The sequence below is a fragment of the Triturus cristatus genome, chromosome 4_1, assembly GCF_964204655.1.
Source record: "Triturus cristatus chromosome 4_1, aTriCri1.1, whole genome shotgun sequence".
NCBI classification, from domain to species: Eukaryota; Metazoa; Chordata; class Amphibia; order Caudata; family Salamandridae; genus Triturus; species Triturus cristatus.
In genome coordinates this window covers 223144162-223161160 of record NC_140585.1, presented here as the reverse complement: position 1 = coordinate 223161160, position 16999 = coordinate 223144162, and the positions used below count along the sequence as shown (strand labels likewise).

At 43.3% G+C, this 16999-nt stretch overlaps 1 protein-coding gene across 2 annotated transcripts in view; it reads right to left on the bottom strand.

Moving 5' to 3' along the window:
* The window catches only part of LOC146854136 (cystine/glutamate transporter-like), a 107643-nt gene extending 91009 nt beyond the window's left edge, over positions 1-16634 (bottom strand). The window contains exons 1-3 of one of the 2 annotated variants that reach the window (XR_014981161.1): positions 16297-16634; positions 6367-6493; positions 3856-3971 (exon numbers count right to left, since the gene is read on the bottom strand). Coding sequence is in view for 1 of the 2 variants with exons in the window: in XM_085651900.1 (XP_085508026.1) it covers positions 3856-3971; positions 6367-6493; positions 16297-16513 (460 nt within the window). In the remaining variant the exon portion in view is untranslated. The remainder of the gene's footprint in view (positions 1-3855; positions 3972-6366; positions 6494-16296) is intronic. The other variant, XM_085651900.1, reaches the window with a different exon arrangement.
* Positions 16635-16999: the final 365 nt, after the last annotated feature.

The window sequence follows — 16999 nt, the reverse complement described above, 5'->3', positions numbered from 1 at the left end:
AGACCCAGGACCTGCTGACCTTCAGGAGACTTCTCAAAACCTGGCTGTTCGAGCAGTAACTGCACCCCCCACCCCCACCCCTCAGCGCCTTGAGACCCTTACGGGTGATTAGTGCGCTCTACAAATGATTGATTGATTGATTGACAACGGTGACGGATATCCCGTTCTCCAAAATATAAATCCCATTACTTTCTATGTTGCCCTTAGTTGTAGACAGTGTAGCCATCAATATTTGCATGATGTATATATCACCTTTCCCTCACATGCAGTTTTCATATTGATTATTTGATTAAAAAATATTTTAACATCCTTTTTTCGAATATCAAAAATAATGAAACAATAATTTGTATTAAAATATATGTAGCCTATTTTAATTCCTTCAATACATTACTTGTAATAATTATTAATGCATAATAAAAAATCGAGTTTTTTTAAACTTTAGGTGGGAGCTTATTTTTTAATTTAAATTTAATTTAATTACTTCATATATTTTAAATACTTAATGATGTAATTCAAATTTAAGTTAATAGAGCTGTGGCATTTTTTCTTCTTCTCCCATTTACTAGTTAAGTATAACCCTCTTTCCAATCAGCCACCCTGCCCCTCCAACATTTACGATTAAGTAGTAATTTAAACCTAAATGCACTACAAAATGTTGTTTATGAATAGGCCCCGTACTGATTGAAGATTGCAACTGAAAATGTTAATTTAACATCCACGATTAATGCTCTTTATAAAAAACATATTATAACACAACGTGGAGATGGAGGTGGGTATGTCTTCGAATGATTGAGTCATCAAATCTCCTAGTACATTTATTTTCCTTCTTATTACTAATAGATTGTGCTAATTTTGTTATACTGATTTGTTGAGTAAAACTGTCGCTAATTATTGGTTACTTATACACTGCATGCCTAATCGTACCCAATATTTGATGCCTGTGATATCTGTCTGAAGGAAGACTTTATTTATTTATTTTCTAATTGGATATATTAAAACTGAGAACTGAAAAAAAGTGCACAAATTAATAACACTTGCATGGCAAAAAGACGTATTGATTCGCCAACGTGAAAAAACTAAACCACACTAGTATTATGCAACATTCACATGCTTTGAACAACACAAACAGCCTCAACGATATCTGAAAGAAAAAAAAAATAAACGGCTTAGCAACGTGCAATAAAAGCATATATTATGAACAGAACACTATTGAAATGCAGTAAAAGGCACAGATGAGCAATACAAACAAAGGATCAAAGGGCCTCAGAAATCGAGCGAGCATTGAACTCTTAAATGCTAATGTCGACAACATTGCAACCATCACTGACAAAACTACAGACAAACAAAAACACCTACCAATTCGATAAAAGCACAAACTCCAACAATGCCACCTACCCCTACTCTCACATGAAAGAAATGCCATGGACAATGTCAATGGTGACAAGCTATGAGAAGTACCCCCCTCTTTTGCATGCCTCAATGTGTAAGAGTGCCATCATTTTGTGTTACCACCGAGGCAGTGGCATTGTCCTCCTTGCTGGCATCTCTGGCCCCATGCCAATGCATTCTACATTGAATGTACTCTCTCATCAAGGGACAATTTTAATTCATTCTCAGCAGACCAATCTTAACCAACCAGGATTGGTGAACCCCTGTAAGGACTGATTATCTTCGAGACCTGCTGCACCACCTACAAAGCTGTGGTGGCTACCTCTCCAGTCGAAGGAGAAGAAAGAAAGATCTACTTCTGGAGTCACAACAGACCAAGATCAGGTCCTGGTAGAAGGGTATCCAAGCGAGGGCCAATAGGCAGTGAGCGCACTGCACCCTAGAATTTGCAGCATCCAGCAGGCACCTCCTCCTCTTCCTGAGGTTAGATAAATGCAAGGACCATATGTCTGCTCCGCCCCCTCTAGCTTTGCAGCGCCTCTGCTAGACACCAAGTAATCACTAGGCTCAAAATTACAAGAAACAAAACTCAGAAGCAATCCTTCTTCAATTGTTCTGCACTGCCATGGAACTATATTCCACCTCACATCAGACTTGCCCCATCTCTCTTGCAGTTTATAATGGAGCTTAAACCTTCTTTACAAGGACCAGCTGTATCATCTACTTTTCTCTGCAGCCTACCTTGGCCCGGATTCCTAGCTCAAGCTCAGGTACATGCTTCTCCTTCACTTTTATGATCCCTCTTTCCGCCATCCTCCTCTGCATGAGCACCACTCCACTGCTCTCATAGCTAGGCTTGCCCAACATAAATACTTGGCATTCACTTCAACCAGTTCTGTCATCAACATAAAGTGTGCATGAGCTCTTCAGCCACAAAACCACAGATTACTAAAATGTCACGTCCTGCGCTGCGCATTCAGTAACCATCGCAATCAAGACAAAAATAATTCGTCATATTCTGGTCGTGCTTGCAATAAATTTACAGCCACTTTCAGGCTCATAAAAATGGAAGCCATTGTTTTAGGACTGACTGAGGAATGATGTAGACATCACCCGGGCACCATCACTAAGAAAAGCTCCAGGATTACATACAATGTGTGAGGGTTCAAAATGCTGCCGTTCATACATAAAAGAAGGACCTCATTCTAGTCATCAGTGTGCTAGCATCATTCGAGTATCCGTAAATTAATTTAATTTGAAACCTTATTAGTACCAGAGACCCTATGCTGCTGGTGCACATACATTTTTTAGCATCCGCAGGAAGTGGAGCGGCCATTTGAAAATACTGATTTTCTAACCTTGTCATATTGCTGTGGAACCACTAGACCGAATTTAGGGGCATATCAACAACAACCGGCGATAATTATCGCTCAGCGCTCTTAGCGTGAGGATAATTATCGCCGGCTAGCGTGAATTTTTATCGCTGAGATAGCGTGCTATTAGCAACGCTTATCTCAATAGCGATAAAAATCTACACGCTAACAGGCTAACGTGAGATTATCGCTGGAAACCCAGCGATAATCACACGTTACCTTGTTGATAGGGACAGGCAAACTTAGCCATGATATCCTCCTTCCATAGGATATCATGGCTAAGTCTGAAAATTAGCAGACGTAAAAAAGCAGCGTTAACCGCGGTTAGCGCTGCTTTTTTTGTCTCTAACAGGGTTAGCGACATTCTTGATAATAGGAGAAATGCCGCTTAGCGACATTTCTCCTATTATTTTACTCTGGAACGTCCCCTTTGCATCTCATTAGAGATGCAAGGGGAAGCGTAGAGTAAAAGGGTGCTAACATGCAAATTTGCGTGTTAGCACCCTGTTGCTGATAGGGTGCTAGTTTTATCTCTGCTTTTTTGGCTTTTAAAGCCAAAAAAGCAGAGATAAAGCCCTTGTTGATATGCCCCTTATATGGGTAGTACTTAAGTGACATAACAAGCACTTTAACTCCTGTTGGGATCAAAGGAGGTGTTCTTTTTACTAAAAATTCCAAGTTTCAGCTTGTTAACAGGGATTAACAACTGGCTCAAATTCTTCTTCAAACCTGTTTTTGGGAAAAAAATTGTCTCTTTTTCTTAAATTGGAATATTCTCCTGAAAATAAAGTTGAAAGAAGTTGCGAAACTCGAGAAGTAAGTACATTCTTTTATAGTTAAATTAATAAAAATCGGTGTGACAGTGTTAAAATAGGTAAATCGGCAACTGTAAGAACAAACTCGGCAAACTTTTTTAACCTGGTTCAATATGAAAGTTTGGCACCGTGGCTCGAGCTCGGTTTTTAGCTGCACCCACACCTAATTGGTTCCCACATCCAAACCGTCTGCAAAGTCAGTTCATCCGAGACTTGTAGCGTAAGGGGATGCAATGTCATTCGCGTGTGCACACACATGTTCACACACACATACTCACAGGTTCCTACGGCAGTGACAAGCTTCACGGCTAAACCGGGTGCATTGCAGGGGGAAAAGAAAGGTTCAATTAGGTACCGTCCAAACGCCAAGGATACAACAGCGATGTTTGCCGGCCTGCAACGAAACAAAATATGAGTCCTTTATTTTGGTGGTGGTAACACATAAGGTCTTCCTGCAAGTCAAGCCGAGCGACAGATTAAATATTCCTTGTAAATATAAGGGTTAGCTGTTTTGTTCCTCTTTTGTCCTCGAAGTGCACTGTGAAGGACACAACCTCTTACCCCAACCATGACAAGCATTGCATAACTAATCTTTATGCCATTGGTGGCCAATCTACTTGGTTTACCAGTGCTTGTTTCCTTTGAATGTCTTTTTCTTAAAGGTAACAAAATCCATTAAACAATGGCTGATTATGCATGCATTTGCACATGGATGCGTATGGAAAAAGGTTTTTACTATAATTTTTTCAAAACCTATTGTAAGATGGCCGCCTGTGCACACAGCAGCACACGTGCATATACAAACACCCTTGTATGAATGTTTTTTTTTATAGAAGAATTATAAAAAGTTAAAAGATTTCCTTTCACCTGCACACATGGACTTTTTTTTTATAGTTCTGAAGCATGTTTGAAGATGGGTGCTCCTTACAGGGACCTGGCCATGACTGATGCTGCACACTACATGTGGCAGCCAGGGCCAGGCAGTACTGTCTGGGGAACCGCTTGGTCATTGAAAAGCAAGACAAGCATTGGCAAAGCCAATAGGTTCGTTTTTTTAATCCACTTGCTGAGTTGATGGTTTGCCAGTATTTGCCTGTAAAGTATTGATTACAAATGTAAAAGAAGAAAAACATTTCAAAATACAGATTGAAAAGCAACACGTGTCTGATAGTATCTCACAACTGTAAATTGAATTCAATATTTTCAGTCTTTATAAATGGCATCATGTATTTTTTTAATACTTTTCACTCATGAAACTCTGAAAGGGAATTAAAAAGAATAATGCAACCTCAGAATGTTAAAGGGTAATGTTTGCTAAGGCCAATATACTTTCCACAGGATTGAGCCATTTGGTTTTCTGAAGTAGCCCAGGGAGCATATTTATGCGCTCCCAGAAAGTGTCATGCTAAGTACACCCTCTGCCTCAGGTGCCGACTCAGTGAGTGGAATAGATAGTCCTTTCCCCTGCGCCATAAAAGCCTTTGTGTGTGAAAGTTTGTGCTTTTGTGCAAATTGTGGATTGAGGGAGATTAAACAAAAACAACCCAGAAAGTCTACTCTTGAGCCATAACCTGGGAAAATATCCCTATTGCTGTCATTCTACATGCATTTTGCTGGGTGTTGGTATTTGAGGGTGGAGCAGTACCCGAGAGAGAGCACAAGAAAACACACACACTCCTGAAGTGATGAATCAAAAAAGTAGTTCCCTAAATGTGAGCAGTGGAAGGATAAAAGTATTTCAATCAAAAGAATCGTAAAAATGCTATTCTCAAAGGGAAGGTCAACACAAGGAGAGGAACTCAAGCCATTGACTAAGAAGTAAGCAAATGAGAGTGACAATATAGTCAGCCAATGGTAAGCAACGAGCGGACTGTGAGCCCACTGTAAGTTCACAATAGGTGCGACTGATGATAAGGAAATCAATCGACTACACACGGGTTCACCAAAGGTTCAGCTGCAATTCCAGATTTATGATGTCTCCTTGACATAAATGTGCTTAAAGTATCCTAAATAGTGGTTATTTTGGACAATAAAGGCCTAATTTGCCTATGATGAATGCCCATGATCAACCGTGTGTTGCATAGAGAAGAAAATGGTAGAGCAGCATTTTCCTATGTGTATGTGTACAGTGATAGGGAAACCCTATTGAGAAAATTGGGTATTTTTTAATGAAATGGTAAAGTTCAGGAGTTGGGCTCATATGTGCAATGGGTCTTGGCGGTGTACAACCCCGTCTGATGGAAAGTAAATCAAAAAAAGCATAGACCATATGTGTGATCAAGCAAATTTGTTTAGTCACATTGCGCCTCATGTGATTAAGCGGCAGAGAGTATAGGGCTTCCTGAATAGAACAAAGGACAAATGATTGGGAAGATATACTGCATGGCTTCGTGTTCAAAAGTAGGGAGTGCAATTATCTGACTTAGTGTATTCTGGGGATGGAGGGGATAAAAGAATAAAGATCTGACACTTATTTTATAAGATGAGCAAAATAATATTGACTATAAATAAGGATCAGTCTACTGCATTGGTGAGCAGAGATGGTAATTATGGTGAATCTAGGAGAATTCCCAGGGAAGGTGGCAGAGTCATGCTATGTAAAAGTATACAGCAAAATAGATAAAAGATTTTACTCTAAAAACAGTGATGTTTTCCAATCAGCTCTTCGCATCTCTCTCATTTTATTTTCCTTGCCTCAACAAATTCATAAAAGCCTTATCTTGGCACATCTCACTCTCTAGTACAGGGACATTGGGGTAGGCACTCCTGTGAGGATGATATTTCCTTACCGTATCATAACAAATTCTGCCCAGAGCCTAAGGAAGGCTGGCAGTGGCCCAAGGGTTTCCAAGAGGTAGATATAATGCCCGCCTGACTTTTTGATGGTTGTTCCAAGGTCTGCATAAGAAAGAGCACCTGAAAGAAAAAACTAAAATCATTCATAAGAGAAATTTAGAAGACAAAACTGTGGCAGGTTTGTAAGCAGAATTTTGTACATCAAATAAAAAATAGAAAATGAAAGAGAGCAGGATCAAACTACCGGTAGAGCACATAACAAATTAAAAAATACCACACTACAGACTGCCTCACAATGGCCAAAGGCATAAGCAGGCAACACGTTACAAACTCTTTCTCATTCTACCTACTTTTTGTGAGTGAAATGAAATGACTTCCACCAGAAAATTGATGAGTCTCACCATCCACCTCAGCTTTTCACCACCCTATTAGGAGATCAATAGAAGGCAGCCTTTGCAATGGTGCAGATTGTGCAAATGCCACCATTCAGAAGGGTAGATGCTGCTAAAAATGGTGTCAGGCCGGCCACCTCTTTTTGTGATATCTGCTCCTCTGTAATTTTTTGTGGCCTTGCATAATGGTCATAGAAGTGTCTCTGAAGTAATCAAAGAACCTCTCAGTGTGTTGTGCCCATTTATCACGTGGATACCAGCTACACAGTTTAGGATACATTGCCAGTTCCCAGCTTTGGGGTCTGCAATGATGGAATTGGTGCCATCATGCTTTTTTACTCAAGGTTTCTCCCATTATTGTGGAATGAACCACCTTTTGGGGAAAAGCACAAATGACCATGGCTACTGTGACCAATGTTTTTTGGTTCTGGGGAAGTCCACCACACTGTTTGGTCCACTGTCAAAACTCGCAATGAAGGTCTTACTTCTGAGGAGCAGTGAAGTGGCATTTGTTTTGAATCAGCAGTTTCTCAGCAGTGCTGTGCTCTCCACAGAACAGGATGGTGTGTGAATTATAGACACTAGACTACAGATAGAAAACTTGATTGTGAGTGAGGTGTACACCACAATTGCTTTTAGAGTACGCAATTGTGTAGTGTTAGGCACAGGGACAAAACTCTTTTCCCTGGACCCATGTAATTATTTGATGAAAAGAAACCAGAATTAGAACCTGGGTCTCGAGGTCACCAACTTAGCCACAGAGTCCCTTGTCCTCTTTTCTTCTTACCCACTGTTTTGTCACATTGTTCTTCTCTCACATTTCCATTCTTGCATTCAACCCAAAACCCATCTGCATTTGTTATTCATTAACTTGTATTTCACTTTTCATTACACCAGTCAGACCAGAAATATCAATTTCACCCATGTTACTACAATGAAGTTCTTCAAGAAGAGATGTTTATACTATACAATTACAAAAATAACTCATATTAGTAATCACCGTAAACTTAGTATCTTTGAGATGCATTTGTAGGTTGTTAGAGATATGTCTTAGTTGTATACTATTTTATTATGGGATTCAATTCTCTAATTGTACACCATAGTGTAATCTCCTTCTAAACTCTCTCTGCTACATCCGATGGACAGCTTGTTTTTTTTTTAGGTCTGGCTTGACAGCGCATCTACCACCATAACTTAACTGATCAACACAAAAAGAGCTTTCAGAAATATTACTGAGAGGCTTAGGTTCCACTCGCATGTTGGTTTCCTTGAGTACAAATTTGATTGAGCAGACGTGTGCTTCCATTGAAAAGAAGAGCTTGTATTGCACGTCTTGGCTTGTGGGAAAGCTTATGCTCAGTACAGCAGAGCTGGTTATGGTGTTAAGCAAGTGATCAAGGCTATAGTCCTGATCTGTTTTTCATGAAAAGATATGCTAAAGCAGTAGGCCCAAAATATATAGGCGCTGGGGGAGGAGGGTGGCGTTAAAGAGTTTAAGTAAGCTATTGCTCAGAGTCACATGATGCTCAGCTGAGCTGCCGCCATCGATCGAACCATGACTCCCTGCGCTCTGGAGTCAGCTGCTCTGGCTGCTGTGCCAGGAGATAATTGATGGTGAGTAGTCTATGGATCAATTTAAAGGCCTTCCTTATGTATAATGCGGTGTGCAATACACAGAGTCTTACATTGAATCCTCTTGACTATTGGGAGTCAGTGCAGGTTTACCAAAGCCTTGGTTGCAGACTGGTATTTGGGGATTTTCAGTATTATGCGCACAGCAGCATTTTGGATGACTTGAAGTCTGTGTACGACTGTCTATCGGCTACCCAAATAGAGGGAATTCTCATAGTCAAGAAATGAAAGGACTAAACCTTGAACTACTGCCCTGTCAGATGTCAGGTACTTATAAATTAGGAGCTGAGAGAGGGAGGGGTAATCCTTCTCTCAGGTCCAGAGGACAGAGAGGCCCTTCCACCTTATGGAAGGAAAAACAGGAGGGATATGTCCGCCCTAATTTATTCAAACACACAAAGTATATCCCACCTAAGATATTCTATATGGATTGCTGGGCAACAATAGTCTTTAGTGGGGCACCGCCTTATTAGAGGTGGGGAAGGAAAGGATTTATTTTATTTAAATAACCCTCAAACACTCTAATAGCGTCATACTTCATCATCGAGTTCACCCCGACTCCTAAAGGTCAGGGTGGGCTCAACAATCTTCCAGGGACCACTTAAAAGAAAAAGACTAGAGGCCATAAAGATTAAAAATCCTTCGGCTTAGTTGAAACACCTCAAGGCCCAATATGATTTTTTGGGCTTCACAGTTTGCATTTTCTGGGTGCATATTTAAGTAACCTAGGTCCATAAAATTGGCTGATCTTAGACTGTGATCTGTCACAATATCAGGTAGGACTTTTACAAACTGACTGATGGGGCCCAGAGTCCGATATATGAGTAGGCCGGAAACGGATAGTTCTAGAGCCAAAACTAGGCTTTCCCACCAAGGTAGAGGTATAGGGTCAGCTTTGATTAATAGTTCCTCTTTGTAAATAATCGCTTCCAGTTCCCTTTTGTTTCCTTCCCTGTCACTCTTGACAATTGCAGAGCCTATGGAATGGTAAGGATAAATCCTCTTTAATGGTACGATTGAATTTATAGTTACTATTCTGAAAATGCCATTTTTAGAAAATTAGATATGTTCCTGCTCTTAGCCATTTGGTGTCTTCTGCCTGTCTCTGATCACTGGCTCGGCTGGGTTGGGTGACAGCTGAACTTTGTGTATTCCCACTAGATAGCCACCCACAAAGAGAACCTGGGTGTGACTTCATGCATCTTCCTGGGAGGTTGGGAGGGAAGAGTGTGGCACAGCCTCACACTTACACCTGAATAGGCTGTGTGTCCCCCTATAGCGAGTCTGGAGACAGGACAGGAAGAAAGGACCTCGGTGGACTTCAAAGACCCTTCTTTGAAGTCACCCCCACTTCAAAGGCATAACTAGTTATAAGTACTGTACCTCTGACGCTACCAACTCCGTACAATTCTGGACCTGAGATTAATCTGCCAAGAAGAAGAACTGCTATTCTTAAGGATTTCTACTCTGCTGGACGGCTGCGCTGGAACACGGCTGCCTTGCTGTGCTGCCCTGCTGCTCTCTCTGACTGTACTTTCATCACTTGAACCCAGAGTGACTCCAAGGGTTAACTGACTAGCCTCCTGTTTTAAGACTCAGGGACATCAAAGTCTTCCATCCTTCTCCTGTGACTGGGCCATTGAAAGTGGACCCAGATGCTTACTACAGCAGAATCGATGCATTCTCTGCTGCTAGAGCAGAGTCAACACATTACCAATGTTGCAGGAACATAACCAGCCTATTGCACTTGGAATCAAGCCCATCCCAATTGGAACCGCCCCATCGGAAAGACTACATTGCTTCCACTACAGAGAGATGATCAACACTTCCCTTCGACTGAATGAAGAAAACCAGTGCATCAGCTTCGGAACCATCCCATCTTGGAACTGGCGCTTTGTATTTGAAACTAGCGCATCGCCATCATTGCATGGAGAAAGTCAACGCATCACCTCGAATGCGGGATTGACACTGAGGCATTGCTCGGCTGCACACTGCATAATGCTGTTTACGACCAGGATCAAGGAACTTTTGCTCAGCAGGCCTTGTGTGGCTCCTGTGTCTGGCCCATGCTCCATCGCAGTTAGCCTGAACTCGTGACTTTGCCCCAATCTAACGCGTCCAAATAACCCCATAGGCATGTATTGCTTCTGAGTGCTTTTTACACAATTAATCTTTAAAATGTATTATGTTAACTACTTATCAGATTTTTGTCGTTTTGGACTTGTTGTATTTATTACATTAAGACCTATTTTTCTAACTTGGTTTGGATTCTTTTTGTGTTTCACTGATTTACTGTTTGATGTGTTGCACAAACATTTTACATATTGCCTCTTACGTTAAGCCTGACAGCTCAGTGCCAAACTACCAGAGGGTGAGCACAGGATAATTTAGGGTGTGTTGTGACTAACCCTGACCTGGATTGTGGTACCTGCTTTGACTGGGTGCATGCCTCTGCCAACCAGAAACCCAATTTCTAACATTAGCGATCAGCGGTGAGGAAAGGACTTGTGTTTGTGCAGTGCCATACAGTAATTGGTGTACACTACCAATCCATACCTAAAACCACTATGAGTTTAAATTCTTCCTGATTGACACTTTTTAATTTTCCTAAAAATGTTCCCTATTTCCTGTTGTGTCTGTGACTTCACCTGCCATGACTCAATATGAGCCGGCCAACCTAGAGAGCTACAATGTGACCCAGCTCAAGATATTTTGCCAGGAGAAACGGTTGTTTACCAAAGGGACCTCTAAGAAAGCCAAGCTCCGAACAACTTTGAGAGCATGGGCAGAAGCCCACCAGACCCACATAGACAATGTGGCGGAGGGGTCAGATTTGCAGGAAGAATTGGAGCAGTACCTGCCTGAAGGGCTTGACATGCTGCCTGAGAGGAGAGGGGAAACATCCTCCCAGGTCTGGCAATCCTTCCACGTACAGGGAGCAGTGTGTCATCCAGGAACCTGTCCTCATAAGAGCTGGAGGACAGGAGGAGGAGAGAAAGCTTCAGCTAGAGCTTGCAAAATTAGAGAAAGAGCAAAAGTGTGCAGCACTGGAGAAGGAGCAATCTCTAAAAGAGAAGAGGCTGGCCCTGGAGTTAAGGAAAATGGCCCATGAGCTAAGCCTTTGAAAGCTAGAAATTAGAGCCATGCAAGTGAAGTCCAGCAGTAATGGTGGCAGTGTTCGTGCAGTGTCTACTAGAGAAGGGAAGATTTACATCCCAAAGAATTTGGCACCCAGTTTTGTCATGGGGATGACATTGACAAATGGTTCTCTGCCTATAAAGTGGCTCTAAAGATATACAAGGTTCCTGAGGAGTCCTGGGAAGGGTAGCTTGTGGAGGTACATGCCCACAGTGGGGAGGGACACACTTCTGACACTAGAGGTAGAGAATCAGACCCAATACACCCACATGAAGGCCATTCTTGTAAGTAAAGTTGGGCTGACCCCTGAGAGGTATAGACAGATGGTCTGGGGCAGCCACAAAATCTCTTCACAGACCTGCATGGACTTCCTTAAGTATGCTTGCTAGGCACTGTTGGGATGGGTGAGGAGCATCCAGGTTGATGATTATTCTGGGCTGTACTCCTTGATTTTGACGGAGCACATGCTAGATATCTGTTATTTAGAGCGGTGCCAACACCTGGTTGATAGCAAGCAACTAATCCCAGGAAGCTTGCTGAGTAGGTGAACATGTGAGTCAGCACCAGAGTGTCCAAGAAAGCATCTAGGGGGACTTCCAAAAAGGTGGTCAGGGATCCCAATGGAAGAAGGAGGCGGGAAGGAAAAGAAGGAGTTCTCTTAGGGCCCCCAAAACAGTTCGCATGTGAAAGGGTCCCATTTCCAAAATAGTGTGCAAATAGGGTAGACCCAATAAACCCTTGGAGGCTTGGGCGAATTAAATAATAAATGAGAGATGCCTACAAGGGGTTTTATTTCAAAGAAATTAATGATTAATTATTCTGACATTATTTAACGAGTGAGTCTAGTTAGATCATACACCCAATTGTCATCTGACAACATCAATTAATGAACATAGGAAACACAGGAGTATCTTTTGCTGAATATACAATTATTTATGTAAATGAATCAAGTTAAAAAGAATGAGAGGGATACAAATGAACAGTCAATTCGGCAATAGATCATGAAAGAGGTACAAATCAAATTAATCCTACAATTCATGAAAATAACATCTATTCCAATGTAATAAAAAATGCCATATCTCCTACTGAGAATAATAATCACTTGTCTATAATAATTGATTCGGAAATAGATGGAGAAGTCGACGTTTCGGTCTTTAAAAGGCGTCAGTCCAACAGACCATCATCAGGACAATAGATATTGCAAATGCGGAAGGATCCTTTATAATCAAACTCGACACGATTAGTCCTAATCGTGGAGATATAGTCAGTACCGCTTAAATTGATTGCGTGGCTGGTACTGATCAATAGATCAAGGTTGGGCTGATCTAATAACGATAATCAGCAAAGCCATCCAAGTCAATGACATCAATATTTTTCAATGATTTCTAGGACTGACGCCAGCTTTCCGATAAAGCCATACCTTAAATAACATTGAAAATCTGGTACTGGATGAACAATCATTTCCTTGTACATTGATATCATTGACTTGGATGGCTTTGCTGATTATCGTTATTAGTTCAGCCCAACCTTGATCTATTGATCAGTACCAGCCACGCAATCAATTTAAGCGGTTGTCTTCCCGCAACCGGTTTATCCTGGTTCTGGTGGATCATGCCACACGGTACCCAGAGGCCATCCCTCTGAGGACTACAACTGCACTTGCATTGGCTAAGGCCCTAATGGGGATTTTTACCAGAGAGGGTTTCCCCAAGGAAGGGGTTTCTGACAGGGGCACCAACTTCATTTCTGATTATATGCAGTCAATGTGGAGTGTGGAGTTACTTACAAGGCATCAACGTACTTTCCTACTCAAGCCATTACATCCAAGCCGAGAAGTGATGGCACTCTCCGACGATTGAAAGTATTGTGCCAGTGCTGAGGCACTGAGGTACTTCCCTACCAAAGCCATTCCATCCATGCTGAGAAGTAAAGGCACTCTGATGATTGAAAGTATTACACCAGTGCTGGGGCTTTGAGGTGCTACCCTACTGAAACCATTCCATCCATGCCGAGAAGTGTTTCTCCCTTGTTTATTATACAGTTAATGAAAACCGTAACATACAAACATCATATTGGTACTTAATAAAATTACGAATTAAAAGTTGAATACACATTATAAAATCTAACAATACGAGATAAATGACAATTCCAAAACAGCACTTCAGGTTGATGACAATATATCACAATTAGCCGTTTAGCACCAAAAGGAAAGTGTGTAGTGCTGAAGGCAATAACATAATGTCCCAATGCTTGCTACAGATGCCGATAGCTAACTTTCATCAAAGTTCATTTGTACAATAACAATATAAAATAGAACTTGAGATTGATTCAGCAGCTCTTACAAGGCTATCTCTGTAAGTGCGTTGTTAATCCCTGCAAGGAGATATGATTTAGCCCCCTTAAGCCCATCGCATGTTTTATGTCTATTTCTCAGTGCTGGGCTGTATGCAGTGCAGTTAAAATAATATTAACAAACTTCCCAGCCCTTGCTAGAACTCGAGCTGAATTATTACTGCTGAGAAGTGATGGCACTCTGACGATTGAAAGTATTGCACCAGTGTTTTCCCACTGGATAATGAACAATACATACTACATATGTGTTTCTTCAACGTAACACATTATTATACAAAAATTAATTTTTGCACTGATGACGAGAAATGCCATCAATCTCCAACCAACAGTATTTTACCCACCCTGAGCAATAATGGTACTCTCCCATTGAAAGTAGCACCCCATTCTGAAAAGTGCTGGAGCTCTACCCTGACAGTATTGCACCCACCCTGAGCAGCAATGGTACTCTCCCATTGAAAGAAGTGCCCCATGCTGACAAGTGCTGGAGCTCTACCCTGACAGTATTGCACCCACCCTGAGCAGCAATGGTACTCTCCCATTGAAAGAATTGCCCCATGCTGACAAGTGCTGGAGCTCTCCCCTGACAGTATTGCACCCACCCTGAGCAGCAATGGTACTCTCCCATTGAAAGAATTGCCCCATGCTGACAAGTGCTGGAGCTCTCCCCTGACAGTATTGCACCCACCCTGAGCAGCAATGGTACTCTCCCATTGAAAGAATTGCCCCATGCTGACAAGTGCTGGAGCTCTCCCCTGACAGTATTGCACCCACCCTGAGCAGCAATGGTACTCTCCCATTGAAAGAAGTGCCCCATGCTGACAAGTGCTGGAGCTCTCCCCTGACAGTATTGCACCCACCCTGAGCAGCAATGGTACTCTCCCATTGAAAGAATTGCCCCATGCTGACAAGTGCTGGAGCTCTCCCCTGACAGTATTGCACCCACCCTGAGCAGCAATGGTACTCTCCCATTGAAAGAATTGCCCCATGCTGACAAGTGCTGGAGCTCTCCCCTGACAGTATTGCACCCACCCTGAGCAGCAATGGTACTCTCCCATTGAAAGAATTGCCCCATGCTGACAAGTGCTGGAGCTCTCCCCTGACAGTATTGCACCCACCCTGAGCAGCAATGGTACTCTCCCATTGAAAGAAGTGCCCCATGCTGACAAGTGCTGGAGCTCTCCCCTGACAGTATTGCACCCACCCTGAGCAGCAATGGTACTCCCATTGAAAGCAGTGCCCCATGCTGACAAGTGCTGGAGCTCTCCCCTGACAGGATTACGTACACCCCAGGAAGTGATGGTGCTCTCCCACTGAAAGAGGTTTACCATGCTAACAAGTCTACGTGTCTCTCCCAACAATATCACACCACCATGAGAAGTATTGGTACCCCCATTGAAAGAAGTGCCCCATGCTGACAAGTGCTGGAGCTCTCCCCTGACAGGATTACATCATCCACCCCAGGAAGTGATGGTAGTCTCCCACTGAAAGAGGTTTACCATTCTAACAAGTCCTATTATCTCTCCCAACAATATCACACCACCCTGAGAAGTGAGGGTACTCTCCCATTAAAAGTAGTGCCCCATGCTGACAAGTGCTGGAGCTCTCCCCTCACAGTATTGCACTCACCTTGAGAAGTTATGGTACCCTCCCATTGAAAGCAGTGCACCGTGCTGACAAATACCGGTGCCCACCCGACACCCTTACATCCACCCAGAGAAGTAATGCTGCTCTCCCATTGAAAGTAGTGACCCCATTTTAGGGCCAATATAAACCCATTCATAATACTTCAACCATGTACTGGTACTCCCCCCAATGAAAGAAGTGCACCAAGCTGACGAGTGCTGGTGCTCTCCCCTGACAATATTACACCTCCCTGAGAAGTGATGGTACTCTTCCCCTGACAGTATTATATCCACCCTTGGAAGTGATGGTACTCTCCCCTGACAGTATTACACCTCCCTGGGAAGTGATGGTACTCTCCCCTGACAGTATTACACCTCCCTGGGAAGTGATGGTGCTCTCCCCTGGCAGTATTATATCCACCCTTGGAAGTCATGGTACTCTCCCACAGAAAGAACTGCCCATGCGCTAATTAGGACTGCCCATTTCTGTTTCGGAAGTGGACTGGCCTACAGCGGCAACTAGACACTTTACAACGAGCTAGTGTGTCTGGGAGGCCGGTGGGGCTGGGGGAGAGCTCATGCTAGTGCTGTGCAGGACGCGTTGTGTCTGAGAGGCCGGAAGGACAGGGTAAGAGCTCGGAGACAGCTTATACTTGTGCTGTGCAGGCCAATTTATGGTTCTGTTTTGTATCCAGATGTGGGGGATATTACTTTTTTTCATGCGGAAGAGGAAGGGGCGAAGGGAGGGTTGTTTATCACCTTTTACAACTTCTTAGGACAGGCTTACCAAACATGGAGAGGATCCCGCAGGCCAGCCAGACGAAGAGGGAGAGGCCGATGTTGCCCGAGTTCTTCAGCACCCCCTTGGGTGAGATGAAGATGCCGCTGCCGATGATGGTGCCGATGGTGAGGGAGATGGCCCGCAGCAGCGTGATCTTCCTCTTCAGATACACGGCCTCCTCGCTCGGCTCCTCACCCTCGGCGCTTCCCCGTGTAGTCTCCATCGCGGCGCCTCTGGCGCGAGCCTTCCTCCTCCGCTCGGACAGTCCCCTCCTGTCTCGTTCCGAGGCCGGAATGTGACAGCACACATCTGCGCATAGACTCTCTTTCAGCTTGTTTACTCAGTCTCCACACAACCCCCTTCGCCACTTGATGGCCCCCCATTTCACCGCCCCCAACCCCTGGCTCAACAGGCATCACCGGAGCCCACGGGGATGTGTGGAGGAAAACAAGCGCGGCCGGGCCTAATGAGAGGATTTGGGAGGGAAAAGGAGGGTGAGAAGGAGGACGTGACACGTGGAAAGGTGGAAAGGGATACAAGGATTAAAACTAGAACAGCATTGGCAAAGCCAATAGGTCTCGCCTATGTGAGAGCTATTGGAATGCCAATATCCTTTAGCCATGTTGTACAGCAGTGTGGATGCTCTTCAGCGTGGCTGAAGGTTAGAGGGGTGGCGTACAGGACAGTGGCAGAGAGTGGCATAGGATCA